The sequence below is a fragment of the Nyctibius grandis genome, chromosome 1, assembly GCF_013368605.1.
Source record: "Nyctibius grandis isolate bNycGra1 chromosome 1, bNycGra1.pri, whole genome shotgun sequence".
NCBI lineage: Eukaryota > Metazoa > Chordata > Aves > Nyctibiiformes > Nyctibiidae > Nyctibius > Nyctibius grandis.
The window spans coordinates 129920529-129942615 of record NC_090658.1 but is presented as its reverse complement, the minus strand read 5'-3'; the positions used below and the strand labels follow the sequence as shown (position 1 = coordinate 129942615).

The 22087-nt window shown below is 49.6% G+C and overlaps 1 protein-coding gene across 1 annotated transcript in view; it reads left to right on the top strand.

Moving 5' to 3' along the window:
• The first annotated feature begins 20504 nt into the window (after positions 1-20504).
• Positions 20505-22087, top strand: part of BLK (BLK proto-oncogene, Src family tyrosine kinase) — a 37973-nt gene continuing 36390 nt past the window's right edge. Inside the window, exon 1 of the mRNA XM_068410743.1 lies at positions 20505-20584. Within this exon, the coding sequence (XP_068266844.1) occupies positions 20505-20584 (80 nt within the window). The remainder of the gene's footprint in view (positions 20585-22087) is intronic.

Sequence of the window (22087 nt, the reverse complement as noted above, 5' to 3'; positions counted from 1 at the left end):
GCTAACATCATCATCAGGCTCTACAGGTCCCAGTGGGTGAGGAGGACCCTGAGCCTGAAACAGCAGGCTGAAGAAATACCAAGGTGGAGCGAGAGGTGGGGGAACGATGCTTGCTGTGCATACCCCATGCAGGGAGAGCTGTGTTTGCTTTCTTTCTCGGTACAGCAAAAAGATGGGGATGGGGTGGGGCTGGCTGACCCCCCCGGAGGTCTGCAGCAGGTTGGCAGCAGGGCAGTGAGGAGGAGATGCCCGTGCAAGGGGGTTGCCATAGCAATGGAGTAAAGGAGGACTCCAGCTGCTGCACCGTGGTGGGTGGAGGCTCACGAGCATCCTCCAGGCAGCAGAGATGCTGAGACCCCAGGCAGCGGATGAAGGGAGGAGAGAGCCATCCGGGTCAACGCTATGGCTCCCTGGAGCCAGCTGTTCCCTTTCAGGGAGGCTGCACATGAATGACTCCTTTCCTCATGCCAAAATGACCTCACTCAGGAGAGGAGCTGCTGTGCTGTGTGGGCTTTGGTGAGCTCAGGCTCTTCCTTGCCCTGGGGTCCCCTGCCACAGCCCCACCAAGCAGCACAGCTGCAGCACACTGCTCTGCACAGGGGCCCTACAGAGACTGAGAGCAAACTGCTCCCCTGGTCATCCCACCGGCTCAGAGGAGAGCTGATCTGCTCGGGTTATATTATCCAGTATTTGGCCACGTGATCCTTTCTGTAGCACCTGAAATCTGCTCCTGCAGAAAGCTGATCTGGTTCCCAAATGCCTTTCTTGCCTGTCCTGAAGTGACCTTCATCCTCCCTCCCCCTAAAAGGAAAAGACACCAGCAGCCTGAAGATGAGCCCAATCCTGACACCAGGACTCCTTCCAGGGCAGAGGTCCCTGCTGAAATCAGTGCCGTCAGGGTCTGACACTCTCTGCCTGCTCAGCATGGTTGGGGCAGGATCATAGAATCACAGAATCATCTTGGTTGGAAAGGACCTTCAAGATCATCAAGTCCAACCATTATGGAAGTGGGTCTGTCCATGCATGAATGGAGAAGCCTTGGCAGAGCCCCCAGCCCTCAGTGCCCACTGGACATAGTGCCCATGGGGGCCTCCTGGCCACATTCATGTGGGCTGTGAGCTTGGCCCTTCTTCCAGGGGCAAGATGAAGGCACCACAGTAACCAAGCTGGGCATCATAAGCACAAGCACAAGTCCAGGTCTGGTGGTTCTACCTTCATGCCTCCTTGCAGAGCTGCCTACATTAACTCTGTACCTTCATTACACACACACAGACCCAACTTCCAGCCTAATACATGACAAAAGCCCGGGGAGGAGCCCAGTTTCTGTCCCCAGTTTGATCCAGAATGCAATGACCTTGCCATTTCTTGCCATAGGTGGTCACAGAGTCGCCCTATGCAGTGGGCTGAGATATGGGTACAGGACCTGGCTTAATGGGATCCTGAGTGCACCTGGATATTCCTGTCCATTTTCTGCCATGAACAAACCCCCAGAAGACCTCCCAGACAGCTTGGATGCTAAGGTCAGCAGCAGGGAACCAGCTCCTCCTGCTTCAACCCTTCAACCCTTCGGATTGATTCAACCCTCAACGGTTGGACTCGATGATCCCAGAGGTCTCTTCCAACCTGGTTCATTCTGTGATTCTGTGGTTGATTCTGGATGTGAACATGGCATTCACAGATACATGGGGGAAAGAGGGAAGAAGTGGGGCTTTCCATTCATGTACGGCCAGGAGCAGGGTAAGGGTTCACCCTGGCACATCCTTCTGCCCAAACGACCCCCAGGCAGACCCCCAAACAGTGCAATGAATGGAGGAGGGGAGAGCAGTGTGTGACTGCAGCCAATTCACCAGCCTGACAAGAGGAGCGGAGCAGAAGTGCAGAGATAGCAGGGCACCAGTTTGCACTCCCTGCCCTAAGGCATTTCTGCTATACTGATCTCCAACATCACCAGTAGTGTCAGAACCTGCTTCAATAAATATATCTGTCCCTTCCTCTCTAGCTACATCTCACCCCTCCTGCCTCCCCTGCACCAAATTGAGCAAGCTCCTTGCAAGGAAGCAGGACAGAGATTGCTGCCTGCTTTAGATGGACCCTGGCAGCTCCGTTTTCAGACCAGCTCAGCTTCCATCAATCAGCAGATTTCCAGCAGTTGGCTGGAAATCCTGCATGAAGATGGGCATTGCCAGATGTTTGGCATTCCCGCAAAGCAGTCTTCCAGTGAGTTGGAAGCATTTGCAAATTGGGAAGCTGGAGGGGGTCAATGCTCTCAGCCCATCAGCCAAAACCAGGTATAATTACTCTTAGAGGGAAAGAGTTTAAGCAGCAGCAGCAAAGGCAAGTTTATAAACTCTTGGTGAAGACACTCCATCCACCCTCATCATCTTCTGGTAAGGTCTCTTGAGACGCAAAGGGAGTCATGGATTATGGGCAAGGGTTTCTTCTCCATGCACTGCCCCAGCGTCCTGGCAGGTCTTGGGACGTAATTCTGGAGGTGACATGCCTAACCCATCCCAAGATCTACCCTCACCTGTGGCTTGGCAGAGCTAGTTCCTTCTCTTATTTTCCCTGTTGCCACCCCAAGCACAGCCGTGTTTCAGCAAGGAAAGAGCAGACAGAGCAAGCAGGGACCTCTGTGCCTGTAATGAGAAGGTCTGGGGCTCCTTGGGCATGAGCCAGGTCAGGCTGAGAAATGCTCTCTTCCCAGGAGACTGGCACAGGGAGTTATTTTTCCCTAAATGCAGCATGGAAGGCAGAAGGGTATGTTTTTCAGGGGAAAAAAAAACCCCACCCTCCTTCCAGCTTTGCTGGGCTTCATTCTGCCCAGCACTGAGCTCACCCCCCGCAGAGACAAGCGCCAGGGCCAGCTCCCACTCGAGACCCCGAGGCTCCAAGTTAAAGCGATCGGGGGAGCGGGGTCAGCCCCCCTGGCGATCCCCTAATCCCCTTTACATGCTCCCTGTCCCATCCAATTACCCGCCTTGGTGGTTGCCCGAGCAATGATCATACAAGAGCTGTACTCAGACCTGCCTTCTCCCAATGCTGAGCTGCACTTGGTTGTTTAATATTATTTAAGGTGAGCTGGTTGCAAACAGACCCCCACACCCTTCCCCCAAAAAGCTACATGACTCCGAGGCTGATTATTATATTTTTTCCTGCAGTGTCTCTGCTATATTTTGCAAACACCTAATGGCTGTGGAGCTGTTGCAAGCCCAGAGCCCGGGAGAAGCCGGATCCCTCCCATTCTGCTTTATTTTTTGTGTTGTATGGATCCCCCCCAACGAAGACGTACCACTGCAACGGGCATTGCAAAGCGGAGGAGACCTGAGATGCAAATACCAGCGACAGCCCTGGCGTGCTGAAATGATGGCTGGCAGGGAGAGAACCCATAGCAGCCAAAACAGGCTTGTTCCCACAGAAAAGTGGGGAGCCCGTAGGATGCAGGGGATGAGCAGACAAAGGCACCAGCCAGACCCAGCTCCTCACTGGAAACAAGGCGCTTGGTTTTCATCCATTTTACACCCCCCTCCACTGAGGTCCCTGATGTAGAAAAGCTCCGAAGGGCAGAGCGGTGTTGGATAATATGGGGAGCATCACAGGAAAATAGGGAGGGGTGTCCTTAGCCCTGCGCGGGTGCCGAGTGTGGGAGAGGTGAGGGTCTGGGTGGTGTAGAGAGGGTGCAGGCTGTAGGAGCTGGGCGGTGGGGGTGCAGGGGTGTGCATCGCACCGGGGTGCGCTGGCAGGGGTTGCACAAGCGCGTGTGCTGGGAGGGGTGTGGGCTGACAGTATTATTTTAGCAATTAGCCCCAAGCTGTTATAAAGGGCTCTGAAGAAGTTCTGGGTGATTTTTTTTTTTTCCCTCTCAGTGTTAATTTGAGCTGTGAGGGCCAGACCTGAGCAGGTGGAAACCTGCTCTGCTCAGCACACAGTGCCTGCTTCAAAAATCAAAGGGTAGCTACGCCCTGTGAGGCCACCACGCTTTATCCCATCATGTCTGCGCTGCACAAGCCAGCAAACATTTCCAGGGCTCTTGCAAATCTCGGGGAGGGGGCAGAGGGAGCAACAGGTGATCATCCCGAAACCTGGCCAGACTCTTCCCCATTACACCTCATCCAGTGCAGAAAACCCCCCCTGAAGGTGGTGAGTACACCCACACTGCTCCCAGCTGAGAGCAAAATCCACAAGCCTTATCATGAAGGAGGACTCAAACCCTGCCCTGATTTACAGCCCGTCCCAATCAATGGGGAGCCACTGTGCCAGCCATCTCCAGGGGATTTTGGCAAGGCAGGAGATGGTGGTTGGGAGGGGGACAATGCAAGCCCCCAGCCCCACCATGTCGTAGCCATCGCATCAGAGCCCAGTGCTGAACCTCATGGTGCATGGGATCCCCATCGCCCCCACCCCGATGCTCCCCAGGGACCTGGTCCTTGCTGCTACCCCTTTCCACAGGGCTAGAACAGCCGGGGGTCCCCTCCTGCAGCAGGCAGCTCTCAGACAGCTCCCGTCCTGGGTGCAGCGGGGTGTCCCCAGGGTGGCCATGCTTCCCCCCAGCCCCAGCACGGCCGAGCCAACAAACTTACCGAGGACCGAGTCAGAGGGAAGATTGCACGGACATCTTGGCTCCCTCCTTGCACCTCGGGTCTCCAACTTGGTATTTGCAGAGCAGTGTCACCAGTACCTTCAGGAGACTGTTTCATCCTCCTCTCTGTCTCGCTTCAGAAATCTCTGTGTGTGTGTGATTTTTTTTTTATTTAAGGGACTTCTTTTTTTTCTCCCAGCGGTTGCGTCAGGCCTGTTGCCTGGAGACAGGCGAGCTATTCCAGTTTGAGCTTTTCAGTCCAGATTTCCTGTCTCTCTTTCATTCATACCACCAAGCCCTGAACCTACCTCCCACCAAGCAATAACCCTGGAGAGACCTGAAAGGGAGGAGCTGCACAGCCTGGGTCCTAAACATCCTCCGACTCCGGCACCCAAGCATGGGAGGAAGGGTAGCGATGCTCTCGGCATGGATAACAGGGATGAAGGGGTGATGTTGAGGGCAGGGACCCAAAGGGCTTGCAGGAGATGCCCGGAGAGCTGATGTACTCCCAAAGGAGCCTGTGGTTCTTCCCGACACGAGCCGGGCTGGTGTCCCCGCGGCTGTTCTCCCGTTGCATGCCACGGAGAGATACAAGCCCTTCTCCAAGGAGCCTGGGGTCCTCTGGCACTCGGGAGGGGTTTGGGGTAACGTTTTCCAGATGCCACGGCTTGCCCAGGGGTCAGGATGCCTGTGGAGGGGAGTTTTGCAAGGCTGCATCAGCATCTCTGGGAAGCCCTGGGGTGGGTGTCTCGGGGCACCGTGGCTGGTACCCCCGTGCTGGCACCATCCAACCACGGACAGAAACGAGCTCAGAAAACAGCCTTTGCCTGTCTTATGTACTGGGAAAGCGCCTGTTGCTCCCACGTCTTCCCCAGTGGGGCTGGAAACCATTTTAACTGCTTCCAAGGAGGGACTGATAGAGGCATGTGCCCCAGCTGCTGGCTGACTCGGGGACAGAAACAAAGCCAGGGGACAGAGAGGGTTTCGTTCCTTCTCCAGGAGCTGAAGGTTAACCCCTCAAAGCCTGGGGACGGATCTCAAAAGCATCTCACGCATCCGTCCCCATGTACAGCTATTGCACATCTGGTGTCTCAGGACCACTGGCCGTGTTTGTGAACCTGGTGGTACGAAGGGTTAAGTGTTGGCCATCAACACCTAACCATCCAGGCCCCTTCCCACACTCAGCTTTTGTGAGAGAACCCCCCTCACAGCCTCCTTTTTTTTTTTTACCCTTTCCTTCTCCAACCTCAACTGTCCCCTCCTCTCCCCCATAGGCATCATGGAGAGATTTACAGCCCTTTCCTGAGTCCAGCATCCCAGCAAGAGCCTTACAAACTACATCACGGGGCTGGGATTTCCCACCTCCCTTCAAATGCCAGCCAGACTGGGGGTGCGCCAGACCCCCCCCAGTAATTTAGAGGCTGTGTCTGCACAGCACCGAGCGCAGGGGGAGTGGGCGCCCTGGGAGATGCAAAAATGCAGGCTTTGAAGAGTGAAAACCAGCATTTTTGCATTTCTGATGAAAATGTAATTTTTAAATATTTTTTTTTGCTTTGCCAGCACCCTTTTTTTGTCAGATTTCAGCTATGCATATGCAAACTCAGCCTGGTGATCAGCTCTCGCTGTGCTGCAGGCAGTCACCCAACAGCTTGTACCCGTCCTTCCCAGGGTTGCTGACAATGGAGAGGGACCAGAGAGATGGAAGAGCTGTTGCCTTCGTGCTAAAACATCTGACATAGACCTACAGCTTCATTTAAGCTCTTAGCAGCAAACGGGTTGTTCAACATTTCCTGCAACATCTCATCAAAACAAAACCTGGGTTCATGCTGATGAACCAGTTGGCATCAGGGAACGGGCATGGGCACAGGAGCCTGGTGTAACACAGTCCCTGGTCTGGTTTTGATGTGGGATGAGCAATCCCAGGTCATGGCTCAGGAATTTACAACACCAGGGCCCCTTCCTGACAGACAAGTTGGATTCAGCCACACAGATTTGATAGCCAAGAGCGTTTAATTGCACGGACGTGGTCAGACAGGGTCAGCTGGCCTCAGGGCTAGAGACCAGGTCTAGCATGGGTTAGTTTACTAGCAGAGGTGTCACTACCGAGGCTGGACATTTATCTCATCTCAGTAACAGACCACACACTGTCACACGCTCCCTCTTCTGTAAATGTTTATTTTTAATTTAGTTGTGTAATGGATTTGAAATGAGCTGCCATAAGACATCCGTGAAAGGCTGAAGCCAGGTCCCTCTGAAGTCTCTTTGTGGGTTTTGAATGTTTTTTTGGCCTGAATTGATCTCATTTAAGTTGTCTTCACCCAAAAAAACTGTGATGGGGATCTGCTCTTCTCCTTCTATGAAAACCCTTCTAGTGGTGAGGTTTTAACTCCAACCACCTGCAGTGGGCACCTGAGATTAGGTGTGATGAGTCAAAATAAACCTGTGCAACACTAACACCGTCTGTCCCTTTGGCTTGAACTTTTTTCTTTTGCTCAGATACAGCGAGGCCTTTCTGTTGCACTCAGAGATGCAGAAGGCACCAGTTCCCGGAGCTACATCCCACAGCACCCCTGGGCACAGCACCTTTTCCAGTGGACTCCTGAATCCTTGGGAACCCAAGCCTGGGTCCTTGTTGGGATGTGGTTTTGCAAAGCCCAGTCTGGGAATCGCCTGCTGTAGTGGTAATTTCCTCCAGACTTTCTTGGGAACCCAAATGTCCTGTGCTAATCTGAGCACCACAAATGCTATGAGGTAGATGTGCCCTATAGCCAGCTAAATCTCATCTGGACCTTCTGAGCTGCCTCTGTATCACCAGAAATGGGCAGAAATGGCCATTCCTCTTCCACAATGGCATCAGTTCAATGCAGCTTGGATTTGAACAATCTGCTTCTTGCCCTGGCTCCTGGCTTTGGGGAATTTCTCCTTGTAGGTATCCTGTCAACGGAGCATGGAGGAGCTGGACCTCCTGGCAGGGCAGTGTGGCTGTTCTGTGGGATCACGTGCTGGGAGCATCTTGGAGGAGCACCCATGGTTGCTTCTCAGTTGGTCACCAACTAAATGCCTTTCCCCCAAAGCAAAGTACCTGGGGCTCAGACTGCCCTGGCTGGGATGGGGAGAGGAGCCTGTGGTGCTCTCAACCATCACCATCCTATCCTAGCCAGGTGCAGCCTCCATTCCGAGTGTAGGGACTTGCACCAGGAAAGTCCTCTGATATCATTGGGGGGTCACCTGAGAGCCAGTCAGCCTGGAAATGTGGCAGAGGCACCTACAGAGGGCAGCAGGTCTCCAGCTAATGCTGTCCCCTGGCCACCACAAGGGAACCGATGCAAGCACAGAAGACCTGCAGAGGGTTGTGGTCACCTGGCTGCTCATCTCCATGGATCACTGAGGGACCTGGAAGTGGCCTTTTTCAGTATTGCTCTGTTGTTTAGTCTGCGTCAGCCTGTTTAAGAGACATTTTTTCCCAGCTGGGATGGCACAAGGTTTCTGAGCAACACAGGGGAAATATCCCACTGCAAGGACAAGCCCCCTGCACCCACGTGTTTGGCCCTGCTCTGCTTCTAGGTGATGCTGAGCATCCACCCCTCACCCTGCCAAAATGATGTGCATGCTGGAACTGAGGAGTTGCCTTTCCCATGGAAAGGGTTGTCCATCCCTGCTTTCAGGCCCAGCCTGGAGGGTGATGCAGATTAATTGACAATTACTGGGACATGGCATGGGGAGGAATTGGGCTCCTGGGAATCTGGAATAATGTGGCAGAAAGTGCTGGGGCTGTTTCAGCGTAAAACAGGTGCAAGCAAGAGGGAAGCTGGTTTTTGGACCATATATCCTGCATGTAGATGGAGTAGTGATGTAGGGAGACAGGGGAAAGGTGTCGGCATGCGAAGTGCTTCAAAAACAAAGCAAGGGGCTGTAAATATTTCACCACTATTTGGAACAGTTCTTAACCTTGACCCTCCTCATTCAAACACCATCCCTGTGAGCCATTAGGTTTCTTCCTCAATATTTTCAGAGGTTGGTATTTTGTTTTCCTTTGAATTTCCAAACCAATGGTATTGTTAGTCCATCCATCAACCCGTCCCACCAACAAACTCATAAACTCTCTGGTGAATTCTAGCTGAGTTTGGTAAAGGAGAAGATGTTTCAAAGATGAAAATAGGTGGCTGAACAGAGGAGTGAGGAGACTAAGTCCACAAGAGGAAAAGCTGAATGGTGAGCACCACTAAGGTGTTAAACACCAAAGCATCGAGAGGAAACCAGATTTCATAAGTTTCACCATCATGGAACATTGTGATGTTTTTTACATTGTGTGTTGCCTCAGGGTATCAGCGATATTTTCTCCACGGGTTTCTCCCAGGTGAGTCAACACCAAAGACAAAAGCAAAGGACAATTGTGCCTGAAGTCCTACTGAAATCATGGTGGGAATTTTCAGCCCACGTGTTTTTTCATAGGTAAAAAAAAATCAATTTGGTAACTCCAGAACTAACTTTTCAAGTGTGTATTGAGTTAACGAATTATTCCTCCCTCCATCTCCAAAAATGTTCCCAAGCCCTGTAGAACTAGAAATCATCTCCAAAGGAACTCAAAACCTTTCCCAAAGATTTGAAGTGGTCATTTGTAATGACTTTCCTTTGATAAACCTGCTAATCCAATTCATTGCAGCAACCCATAGTTTACTTCTGAGATTTAAAATCTCAGGACTGATATGCATTTTTTTTCCACCTCTCTACTTTGCTGGGAAAAGGACTTGAGTTCCACTTTCGCACAAAATATTTGTTGTAAATTATTTTCCTGAACTGCTAGTGAACCCAAAATTCCCCTTCCAATCTTACCTGGCTACCCAGTAAGACATCTTCACCAAAAAACATGAGGGTGGAGGCATCTTGGGTGGACACCATCTCCCCAAACTTCAGTTAAAAATTTCTGTGTTTATGCTCAACTCATTTCCTTAGCTTCCTGAGCCAAGGAAGGGAAAGGTAAGGAAAGCCCATCTCAGATACCTGCTTTAGGTTGGGAGGAATGAATGATGAAGAGAAAAGCTGCAGCATCCCTGTCCTTGTCACCCCACTCAATGTCAGAGTCAGTTTCTGCTCACTCCCATGACAAAAGCTGGGTGAAATTTTCTGGATTTGTAGCTGGTTGTCAGAAAACACAGTTTCACTTCAACCCTTGGTGGCTTGACAAACTGAGTCTGGACAATAGCTTCATCTCATGGCAAAAAAATGGAAGATGAATAATTGTTTTTGACTTTTTTTCAGCCCAGCAGTTTGATTTTTCATGTTCCTGGATCAAACTGACCCCTTTTGGGGTCATTAAAATGAAAACAAGTGAAACGTTGCTTGTTAGATTCTTCTGCTTTGCATTTTTTTTTTCAGCCTAGTGAATGAACATAAACCAGAATGTTTGCAATGCTCCTGATGACCACTGTTCCAGAGAGTTCCATACTTTGGAGGTTGTCTCCATCCCCCAAGCAACCATCAGCAGGAGGCTGTTATCTCAGTCAGTGATGCTACCTGAAATTGCAGGACAGAGACCCAAGATTCAACCTTCTCTTACATAAAGTTGTCATCCCTCATCTCTAAAAAGGATTGATAAACCAGCCTCAGGCAGGATCCCTGCTGTCCTGTTTAATGAACCTTTGGCTGCCTTGCCTTTCTGCTTGTCTTGATGTGACAGAGGCTCTATCCAAAATCCAGCAGGATCAGCAGGTGACACACATCATCTTCCTGGTCTTCAGGTGGGTTGGTCGGTCTGAAACCCTTCTGATGAGGGTGGAAATGAGAACGATGGAGCTTCACAGTATTGCATAGTGCCCAAAGACCCTTGGGGATAACAGGCATTTAAGTACCCCAGCACAGTGAGATCTGAGCTGGTCTCTGCCCACAACAGCTCCAGGTGGGCACTGGGTGCTCAGCCCAGGCGAAGATTTTTGCAGCACAACAAGTAGCTAATTGCACAACATAGAGGGAAGGCAGATCTTACAAGATCTTACATACAAGTGATAAAGAGATATCAGAACGTACTCTCAGCTGTCTCCCATACCTCTCTTCCCCCCGTGCCCTAAACGGCATCAGCTGTTTCGTACTCATTGCAGAAAGACAGCCAGCTCTGAGGAGGAACACGACCACTCTCTTTAGATGAGATTTTAAGCAGAAATAGAAACTCAAATGGAAAGTGAGTAAGATTACAGCACCGTAACCTAGATGATTGCAAAAGGGGAAGCTGTTCAGACTAGAACCTGACTGGAGATAAACTCTCCCACAGGTTAAGCGCATGCAATAAATATCTCCACCCCTGCTATTGGCCCAGACTGCTCTTAGCTGTGAATGGGTCAATCTAGAAAACTCAAGGACCCATATTTCTTCTCACATTTGCAGACCAGTTTTACAGACTGTGGCTCCAGGGGATGACTTTCACCTCACATCAGCTTGAATGAGAGCGATTCGGGGAGTCATTTGTAGTGGGACGGTACTTTTTATAGCCCGCTGAGCCTTTGCGGGTAACGGTTCTTCTAAGGTAGACACCGTTCTAACATTAGTGCTAAAGGAGCAGTGTGGTTATACTACCACCCCTTAATTGCTATAAGTGTAACAAACCAGTTCGATTTGTCATTCAGCTGTTGTCGACAGGAAACCACTAACAGCAGTCAACTGACGACGCCAAGAAGAATTAGAGTTTCTCTTTCTACGTGCTCTAAGGATTAAAACTTATCAAGACGAGCTTATGTTCTTAAGTACGCACCCTGCAAGGGATTTTTCAACTCTAGTGGACAACCAGGATCAAGCAGGATATGATTTAATCCACACATAGGACTCAACAGGTAAGTGCAAACTATTTTCCAGCAACTTTGCTTCATTGCCGCTTCTTGTTTATTGCCTGGCGCTCCATTGGGTGCATCCCCTTAGAGTATTTAAAGATTTGGCCCATCTGTGGACCAGTGGTGATTAAGCCCTTAAAGACTGGGAGTGGGATGTTCAATGGGCCATACTGCTGCCACGGATCAAGGCAGGGTGCATCTCTTTCTTTCCCCCTGGCAGTGTTTCAGTGCTGAAATCAGGACACTCTCCTAGGTGGGACTGATGCTTTAAGTCAGACGCTGACCCTGTGGGTTGTCTCTTGGGCACAGATCAATCTCTTTTTCTTAAAAAAGATAGAAGTAGATGAAAGCTCTTTAAATAGCAAGGGGTGAAAATGTTTCTTCCAGTCGAATTCCTTGGAAAGGAGAAAAAGGGGAGAAAGTGAAATCAGGGACCCAAATCTGAATTTAAGGGGAGAGAGAAGCTTGGATGATCAGGTTCCAACTTTATAGCGTTTGCTGAGTTGAACTCATGGATGCTGCGTTTGGTGCAGAGAAGGGTTGAGGCTTTAATTGCTCTTCTGCCGAGAGATACATTTGGGGCTAAGGATCTTTGCTTTCTTTTGCCCCACAGATGGGTTGGATGATCTCCTTGGAGGTAGTATTTTGTTTTCACCAGCTCCTCCATTCAAGCTGGTAAAACCAGTAGCAGATTAATGCTGGCTGTGGGCAAAGCTTCTGGCAAGTTGGAGATCTCCAATGGAGCTATAGGAAGCATGGACGTACTGCTTCTCCCCCTGGTCACTTCCCATCCCCACACATGCAGAGTCTACGCTAAATCCATAACTTTCATTCTTGATTAAAATTTAGGCCAGACTCAAAATTCCACAGCTCTCTAACTTGGAGCCTGGGTATCTCAGAAGTCACCTTGTTTGCTGTGCTGCTTCTGGGAGGGAAGAGAAGTTGCAGTGTTGTGGGGTATTTGCATCGCAGACCTCCTCAGGTGTTTGCTCCGGGCTTCGCGGCCAGCAATGCCTGGCCAGGCAATGCTCTTCAAGGTGCTTCAGTTACCCCACTTGTGAAACAGGGGCATTTCTTGCCTTTTTTTTCAGGGCTGATGTGATATTTAATTTATTATGGAGCTTTAAAAACGCAACATCAGGACAAGGTGCGTACGCTGTCAGCAGCGAGGGTTCCTGCTGCACGCAGAGCATGCACACGTGGTCCCTGCTCTGGTACGTGCTGGAGAAGAGAAGGCAGATGGAAATTAAGAAGGAAAAAGGACAACTGCAGGACAGCAAAGGCACCCTCGTTAATATGCTCCATTAGTCATTCTGTCAAGGTTTAAGTATTTTATATCAGATGATTTGAGGGCTGCAGAGCTCGTGATTTCTTGCCCACATTTTGTTTTTTCTCCCAGATCTCCTGCAGCATTATCATTAAACATGCACAAAAATCTGTGAAAAGAACTTCTGGCCCATCCTTGTATTATTCTGCCAAAATAAGGCTACGGCTGCACCTTGAGGATTACAGCTAAAAAGCTGAAGGCTGAATTTTCTAATGCAGGAGAAAAGACCCGAGACGTATTTAAGCGAAAATTTTGCAAAGGTGCTACTGATTTTCCTTTGGCTGCTTTTCTAATGACTTCCCATGTTCTGCTTTATCAGCGTGGGGTGTTCTGGCATGCATTTATACCCTGGCTCTCCTGTGAGCTGCTCTGCTCCCCAGCCCCTGTTAAATAGGCCCACGATATCCCAGGCTGAGCATCCCACTTCTGCGCAATTTGGGCTGTGCGTCCGTTTCAGACAAGGATATCAGCTCTTTTATTTCTGCTTTGTGACTTTCCTCTTGACTGACCTTTCAGCCTTTAATTCTCAGCAGCACCTTCACAGGCACATCAGAATCCAAAAAGCTCTTGAGGCCGTATTTAGGTGCAGACAAGGGTTTTTGTCATGTCAGTCAGGTGTGGAAACAGGTCACCACGGATTTCACAGGGGTCACAGCACTGTGTTGAGCAGAGTAGGAGCACTTGGGCACACTATTACTTCACCAATATTTGTCTTCCTTCCTTCCCCTCATTCTTTCCATTCTCTCTATGTTAAGAAGGGAGTTTCCTCGCTGCTCTTCCACGGTTGATGAGACTCTGGAGGCAACCAAGCGTTGACTCCATGTGGGTGAGCTCCCCTGTCGTCAGTCATTTCCTGCAGGCCCACGGGGTTCAATCATGGCAAGAATTTAGCAAGATACCTGGGGCTAAATCCTGCTGGAGCCCTTGGCAGCCCCGAAGTTTCCATTCACGTCTTCATTTTATGTGGTGCAAGTCAGCTTTCTTGTTAGGTTGGCACCACGTTGCAAGATTAGAAGTAGCTGAGGGGATAAAAAGGGATAAAATTCCCCCTCGACAGAGGGCTTGGCAACAGATTACAGTCTCAGGGTCCTGCTTCTCATTGTGGAAGAAGTGGCTGCACTGCTGGACATCACCGTGAAACTCGAAAGAAAGTACATCCCCGTACGAAACAGGATATACAGGGTCATGGTTATTGCTTAAAAATAAATGCTAAAGAGCAACATATGCAATACAAATGTAAACCAGACCTCCAGGACTTCATGCTGGACAAACCATGTGCTTCTCACAGGGCAGTCTGTCTTCCATATCAGGGTTAAATCCATGTGAATTCATTTCATTGGCCAGCCAAAAAAATCCCCCCAAAAAACAAAACTCAGAACACAGCAGCTCCTTGTGTTGAAATAAAAAATAGGTCTCTAATTATAATTTTTTCCCAAGAAAATGTTGCAACTGAGTGGGAAAACAATGTTTCTGTGGTTTTACAGAGCAATTTTGCCTTTGTTAGTGCTGGTCAGTTTTAATTCGGAAAACATTGTGGGCTTGCCTATTCAAACTTCCAAACCCAATTACAAATGTCCGAAGGAGAGGGACACAGTTGAGCAAAGGTGTGGAAAGTGTGATCAATGAGGAATTTTTGCAACAAGAGATGTTGCTTCATTTGCTGGAGCCACTGTGAAGAAGTAAGGAATAAACTTCATGTCCACCATGGGCAGGACAAGCAGTTGTAGGACTTTCAGTGAAGGAAATTAGTGCTGATCATTATGAAGTCATTTTAAGGCTATGGAAATTGGAGGGCTGGGATAGACTGATGGGGAGCAGTGGGAATTTCCATCATTGAAAGCTTTGAAGCACAAGTTAGGTAGTCTCCCAGATGCAATGTAGGTCCACCAGATTGAAGACCTTATAGGGGACAGTCCTACATTTCTGCCATCCTGTGAGACATATGTGGCTTCTGAATTGAAATGGACTTTTCAAAATCTCTCTCCTGCATTTCCCTCTCTTTATGTATTTACTTATTTATGAAATTATTCTCCAAATTTGACTGAATCTCACCGATCATTTCTGCTCCTCTGGAAATCATTGAATGTGTTATTGATCAAAAAACAGTTGCAGGACCCCTGCATGTCAGACACCTAAGAGACAGAGCAGAAATAGAAAACATATGGTTTACAAATGAATCCTTTGCTACCTAACGAGGGGAGAAGAGTGAAAGGTTACTCAGTTGTCCAGGATGTCTGGACCACCTTACCATTGGCTGCATACGCAACAATTTTGGTGGATGAAGGTTGGGTGAAAAAACATTTTGTGTCATCTGCTTAAGGGTCCTTACGGCCAAGAGGCAGAAGAGGTGATTGGCCCTGTGCCCAAGTTCCCAGGGTCCCAATTTACTACATTATGGTGTATCCTCATACACAGCAGTTCACAGCCTCCCCCTTTCTCAGACCTCTGTGCTTCCCTGAATTATGGTGGCTAGTGGTGAAGGACCATCACATCACACCAGATGTCCTCATAAGAAGGTACCCTTCTTCTCCATGAAAGCCCTGGGATGGGAAAGGCAAACCTTGACAAAATGCTGTGGGCAGAGGAGCTGAAGGACTTCTTTCAGCCCAGCTGGTTGCCTGCCCATCACCTGAGCCATGATGGCATCCACATTTATGTGAATAGACACTGATGGTGAATGGCTTGGAACCATGAAAATTTGGGGCAGAACATCTCAAAATACATGTATGGAAGGATGATGCTTAGGAAGCGGGCTTTGAATGGAGGTTAAATTTGATCTATGGAATAATCAAGTTGTCACCTGTGATACGTGATGGAAGGAGGAAGAACTAAGGTCATACTAAGTGAATGGAGAAATTGATCTAAAAGTTTTAACTTGAATTTTACCTCAAGAGTTTTTCCCGACTGTCTCTTATGTATTTGGCCTTCACCATTTTAGAAGCACAGGAAGAAGACCGTAGCTGCTTAAGACATTAATATAGTAAACTTGCATGGGAAATTATTCTTTTTCCAGTGAAAGATGCCAATACGCATGGTGTTTTAGTGACAGAACCTTTTCAAGAGTGGTGATTTCCATCGGAATACCTTTTTTCCCTGGAAATTTTGGTGGAAAAGTGGGAAAAAACGTTCTGTGTAAAAGCCACTGAGTGGGCTGCCAATGAATAACAACTGTGCACAGACAGGAGTTGAGTCTGTAGGACTCTTTACAAGGGAGGTCTTAGCCAGGTGGGAAGAAATCCTAGTTGTTTAAACCCAGTGCTTGCACAGGCATCAACTCATCGTACTGATGCTGGTGAGAGTAGGGACACTGGCAAAGCAAGAAACTTGAGAAGATAAGATTTCTTCTGGCTCTCGTGCAACAGAATTAGACCAGATCAAAGATGAAGTAACCTGAGAGTGGATCAGCCCCGTCACTTCTCTGCTGTAAATAATGAGTTCTGCAATAGACCTGGCTGCAGTGTTTGGCTTTGTTCCGCCACGTTTCTGTCTCCTTCGAGCACCATAGGGAAGTTTGAATATTCTTTTAATTCTGAAAGTCAAGCTCATCTTTTAATTTTGAATAAGGGATTAAAAAATGGTGGTGTTTTTTTTTTTCTTTACTAGCATCAAAAGGGAAATAATATCGAGGCAGGGTCTTGGCTGTGGCGAGTAGCCACGAATAGGCACGGTGTGAGCAGTATAGAGGAAGCCTGGCAGGGAGGACTGGTGTGGGTAGGAGACAAGAATCAACACCATCATGTCCAGCATGGGCCGGCTCTTGGGAGCAAGGACCACACACTCCTCCAGTAAGGTTTTGTGAGGGCTGATCCTGCCTTTGGGTGGAGGGCTGTGCTAGATGCTTCTCCAGTGGCTATTTTCTGCAAGCAGTTGTACTGATTCTGGACAGTGGAAATTCACACTTCCATGAGGTCACTAGAAAAGTGTCTGTTTTAAAACATCAGCATTTCTCCTCCTTAGTTCTCATATTTATATGTGAGAAGAAGGAAAAGAAAAAAAAAATCACTTTCTCCCTCCAAAAAGTCTTTTCCTAACTGGGGCCAGACAAAATCTCTTTGTCGTCCCTACTAGCAGAATATCCCCTGGTTACCACCAGCCAAAGCCACTGCTGCGTTTTCATCCTAGTTCCTCAAGAGAGCCCTGCAATGCACATGGGATTCAGCAATAAAAAACAATAGTGAAACAAGAGGGAGTCCATCAGCACCCTGCGCTCGGGGTGGTCTGGTACATGGGACCATGGAAGGCACCTGTGTCTGAGTGTCATCCCAAACACGGTGATGTGGTTAGGATAGTAAATCAGGGGAAAAGGGACAGCCTGTCTCTTGGAAAGCAGAGACCCAACAGGCAGACAGTGCAACTTGAGCAACCAGTCTAGACTCTCCTAAGCACAGTCCAGGAGCTAGCACAGGATGGGGACAACAAGGAATTTGGATGCAGCCACCTAATTTTGAAGGGTGAGAGAATGGGCTCCAGTACTGTCTATTTTACTAGTAGACATGTTGCCTCAGAGAGCTTGGAAAGTCTAAGTGCTCAAAATGGAGGCTGGTGAGTTGGTTATAATGCGTCAGCATCTTCCAGGAGCAACGGTACATTGCATTAAATAAGCTTTTAATTTGCTAGAGGAATGGAAACAGGCAGATTCAGATGGTAAATTAGGCTACTCATTCTTAACAGGGAAGAGAAAAACATGTCCAGACCATGAAAACAACATCTGGAGGGAATGAGCTGCCCAGCTTTCACAGCAGCAGTATAGGGAAACAGCCCTTGGTGCCAGCTGGAAGAAGAGAGGTGCCTTCATCCCTCTTGATGGTTTCAGATCAAAGCCAGAGTCACCTCTGCAGCAAACACCTTAGCAGGAACACTTTTGGTTTGGTGTGAACTGGATAAAATGCAGTGGGAGTGGGCACTGCTGCAGAAGGAGGCTATGCGGTGGGTCACCAGTGTAGGTGTCGGGCTGTGGGGTCATCCTGGTGGGCTGTGGGTTATCTGGAGGGAGGCTGCCTCATTTTCTGGTCCCTCACCGTGTCCTGTGGAGTGGTAGGTCCTAGAGGTCTTTCTTAGGGCAAGCCTTAGAGCTCATGGGCATTTATCACATGGGCTGGATCTCTGGTCTCCATGCCTGTCTTATAGAGGACAGTGAAAGCCACCCTCGGGATTGCACACTCATGTAGAGGCCTGCAAAGATACTGGAGAACATCTGGGGACTGATGTATGAAAACAGAGTGGAAACCACTGCCAGACATACCCTACTCAGCTGGGTGAGATTATAGCCTGTGCATTCAGGTCTGGGAAGCGGGGGCAGACAGAGCCCATCTGGAGTGACCCAGAAGCTGTGTACAAGAGACTTTCTCTCTCTTTTTAGTACACTTTTTCACATGCTTTCTCAGTGGTCTCCCTCCAGCTGCTTTCGAAGGACATCCCTGGGCTGTCGCTTCATGATTTCTGAGCAAGCAAGTTGCAGAAGGGCCCTATCTGACTGGGCTTCTTGACTCTGGGTCTCGTCTCATGTCCACGAGATGCCCAGCCTGGAGAAAACAGAGGCACAGAGGTGAAGGGATGTGCCCCAGGTGACATGCAGAGGCACAGCCAGGATATTTTAAATACCAAAAAACCTCCCTGGGATGCAATAGGCAGACCACACAGTATCTAATCCTTTTTGTTTTTACTTCTTGCTTCTGAGCTGCTTGAACCGTGGCCATCGCTGGGAGGGTCTTTGCAGCAGCCTGGCTGCAGCTGCTGGGTTTCCCCACTGTCAGGGTTGGGAGCGTGTCTCAAATCAGAAGCAGGTTTCTGTCTGGAGCTGCCACGCTATCGTCCAGTTCCCCAAGATGACTTGGCAGCCGCCAGCTTATTTCTAAGCCTTTGCTGCACCTCATGGCAGCTCCTCCTTCCTACCTCAGCGGTGGATGACAAGCAGCTTTCTAAAAAAGCAACTTCCCTTTTCATAGGAATAGGAAGTGAAGCTCGCTTAGCAAAGAGCAGTCAGGTACCTCAGATGTGCTCTCTGCCAAAGGATGAGCCCCTGCCCTAAAGCTCAAAGCACTCCAGCTAACCCTGAAGCTGTCCTCTCCTTCCCCAGCCCCAACCCAACCATCTCCATCTGTCTCCCGTCTCCCCTGGCCTTAGCTGGAGGAGAATCGATCCAGCAAAATGTGAGCCAGCAAGAGAGAAGTTTGATGAATCTGCAAGGGCTTCCTCATTTCTGAGTCTCCTTGGTATGCAAACATCAGGCCTGACTCTGCAGCAGACCTGGCTAAGGGGTGCTGCAGTGGGTGTCTCTTCTGGTTGTCTTCAGAGTCACCCTGTGCTGACTCTTAAGGCCAATGGCAGGGGGGTTGGAACTAGATGATCTTTAAGGTCCCTTCCAACCCAAACCATTCTGTCATTCTATGACCCTCTAGAGTAAGAGGCATGGCATGACCCCCGAGCACTTGCAGACCCCTGCTTATGGCCCAGACAGCCTTGCAGCCCTCCACAGGGTTTTATTCCTTTGTCAGGAGCACAGAGCAGTTGCAGAGCCAACGTTGATTTCCATGTCAAGCGTCCCGTGGGGTTTTACCAGGGAGGGCACTTCACAGCCCCACGAGCAGTGCTGGGGCATCAGGCACATGCATCCTGGAGCAGCTGCTCCCATCTCATGCAGCATCATGTCCTCAGCCAGCCTTGTTTTGTCCTTGGGTCTTATGGCTGGTAAAGGTCCTTCACCTTGACCTCAGCTTAGAACTTCTCTGCAAAGCCTTTCCTCCTGTAAACAACACCACCAGCGTGTGGTCAACCTCTAGGTTGTGCATCACACTCGGCGGGTGTCGGCTTGTGTTTGTCCTTCTCAGTGAGAGCAGCTGAAGTTCAAACTATGTGAGGTCACTCCAGCCTCGAGGTGGCTGAGACCAAGAGTCTCTTCCCTCCTGCTGCCCCGTATAGTGCAAAAATGATCTCATGCAATTACCCACAGAGGTTTACACAGTGGTTTTTGGGGGGGGCCTCATCTCTGCAACAGCTTAAACAAATATATTGAAAACACCTCGGAGAAGCCAGCTCTTTATGCACCCTATGGGAAGCCTCAGGAGTCTGTAGAAACAAATCTTGCTTCTTATACAACATTTAGCTCCTAAGACAGAGGCGTTTCAGTCTCCCTGTCGAACACGCTGAGGCAGAATGAGAAAGTCACTTCCTCAGAGTCACCCACAAGTCCCTGTCCAGGTCTTCATTCGTTAGACCACGCTGCCTCCTCAACGCTACGGTTGAGTAGGTTCATAGAGTTTTGGGGCTTGCTGGAACAAGATGTATTTAATCTGAAAAGGTCTTTTTTTTAATCACAGAAAGGAAAGATCATTGCAAAGCCAGTTTGTTCAGCTGTTTCCTAAAATTTGGTGGTTTGCATGGTGGAAACACAACCCATTCACAGTCATTGTAGCTGTTTTTAATGACAGCAGTTAATAGCCTGTGGGTTTTGGTGGGTTTTGTGTTTGGATTCTCTTTGGGTTTCTCGCCTTCCTTACTGCTATTTTCATTGGCCAGGCTGTCTGGGAAGTGCAACTCCCACCCCCTCCCAGATGATCATTTTTATATTCAAAATAGAGCAAGGAATCCTTGGGGGGAAGAAAAGAGTCAGTTCTGACACAAAGACCTGATTAAAAAAAGAAAGTCCATTAAAAGCATTAGCAAAATCAGGCTGCTCCTGCAATCTGGGGGTGTAACATTCAAAGCAGTAGGTCCCATGGATGGTGTAGATGCTGTGGAAGCCGGAGGTCTCTAACAGAGAAATTCTGCAAAGGCCCTCAGCCCCATGGAGCATCTGTCATGGGTCGGACCAGTGGTTCGTCTGTCCTCAGATCGTGTCTCCAGGAGCAGCAGCGTAGGAAGCAGGCAAGTAGGGAACATCCCACCCCCGTCCACATTCCCCTGAGGGTGGGGAGAAGCCCAGCAGGTTTTTCTCTGTCCTCTTCCTCTCTCCCATCCCTCCTTCACATGATACCCTACCTCCCCCCCCCATTTCCCTTCCCCAAGATCTGTGGGGTAGGGAGACGATGGGGCACTACCCAGCGGCTGCTAAGACCCAGCCCTGAGGGATGGTTTGCAGGGATGCTGTTCCCTTGGTTTACTGCAAGAGGACAGGAGGACAAATAAGTGCCCGGCGTGCACGCCCTGTTATTCCAATCCTCTCCTGTCCCCCCAGGGCTTGGGGAGGGGAGAAGGAGTATATGTGTGGGGGAAAGCTGTCTGGAGCTGGACACAGCTGTGGCAAGTGGGGGAAGGACTCTGCACCCAGTAGCTCTTTCTGACATGGCTTTCCAAGTGATTGGAGGTGATCAGGTGGGGAACTGGAGATGTACATCTTTGCTTACAGCCCTTTGCCTCATCTGAGTACAGTGGGAGGGAGCATCATTCCCAATGAGATCTGATCCAAGGAGGGGTCTCTGACAGCACTGAGTGCCTCAGCACCAGCCTGCCACCAGCTTCATTGATCCTTTTGGGACATGGCTAACTGTTCCTACAAAATGCTGTCCTCTTGTCAGGAAAAGGCAGCTGCCAGGATGCACGGCCTCCAGGAAGGGCCTTTTCCAGGGCAGAAATATGGTGGACACATGTAGAGGTGTGGAGGAACACGCCATCCATCTCCTCATGTTCCCAGGGCTGTGAGGGCCAGCACCTCCTCACATCCCTACAGGCCACCATGATGTGCCCTCAAAGTGCTGCAAAACAGAGCATCAGGGATTCTGGCCAAGCGAGCATGGCCTGTGGCCACTTCCATAGGACTTAGACGTCAGATAGGGGTGGCCTGCAGAAAGGATTTCTCCCTGCTGTGCTCCAACTTGCCCACAGCCCATCCACAAGTCTGGCCCACACCAGCGTTGGGCAGCAGATAGATTTGAGTTGAAATTTGGGTTGAAATTCCAGCCACAGCAGAAATTGCCATTGAGAAATGCAGTTTCATGATAAAACCTCTCACACCTGAAGAACCCGAGAGATGCTCCAGGTACCCAAAGAGAAGTGCCTGCTTATCCTGGTCCCATCCTCCTCCTTCCCCCCTCCAGTGCATCCCACCGCCCTGTGCTGCAGGACCCCAAGTCCTGCAGAGCCATCCTCAGCAGACATCCCACCTGGCTGGGGTGAGCTCATGAGGAAAGCATGTTTAAGGGAGGTGGGGTAAGCAGTCTGCCCTCCTGCTCTTCCCCTCCCCAGGACTCCGAGCCCTGGCTCTACTTCTTGGCTCACAGCCTCTTGCAGCTCAGCTGAGTATCTGCCAGGTTCCAGCTGGGCGCAATGCTCAATGTAAGCAGCCGTTTTTCCTCCAGACAGATGTTTTGATTAGCGAATGACCACTCTAGCAGCAGGCGGCTGTTTTCTACTTCTGGAGAGAGCAAGAAG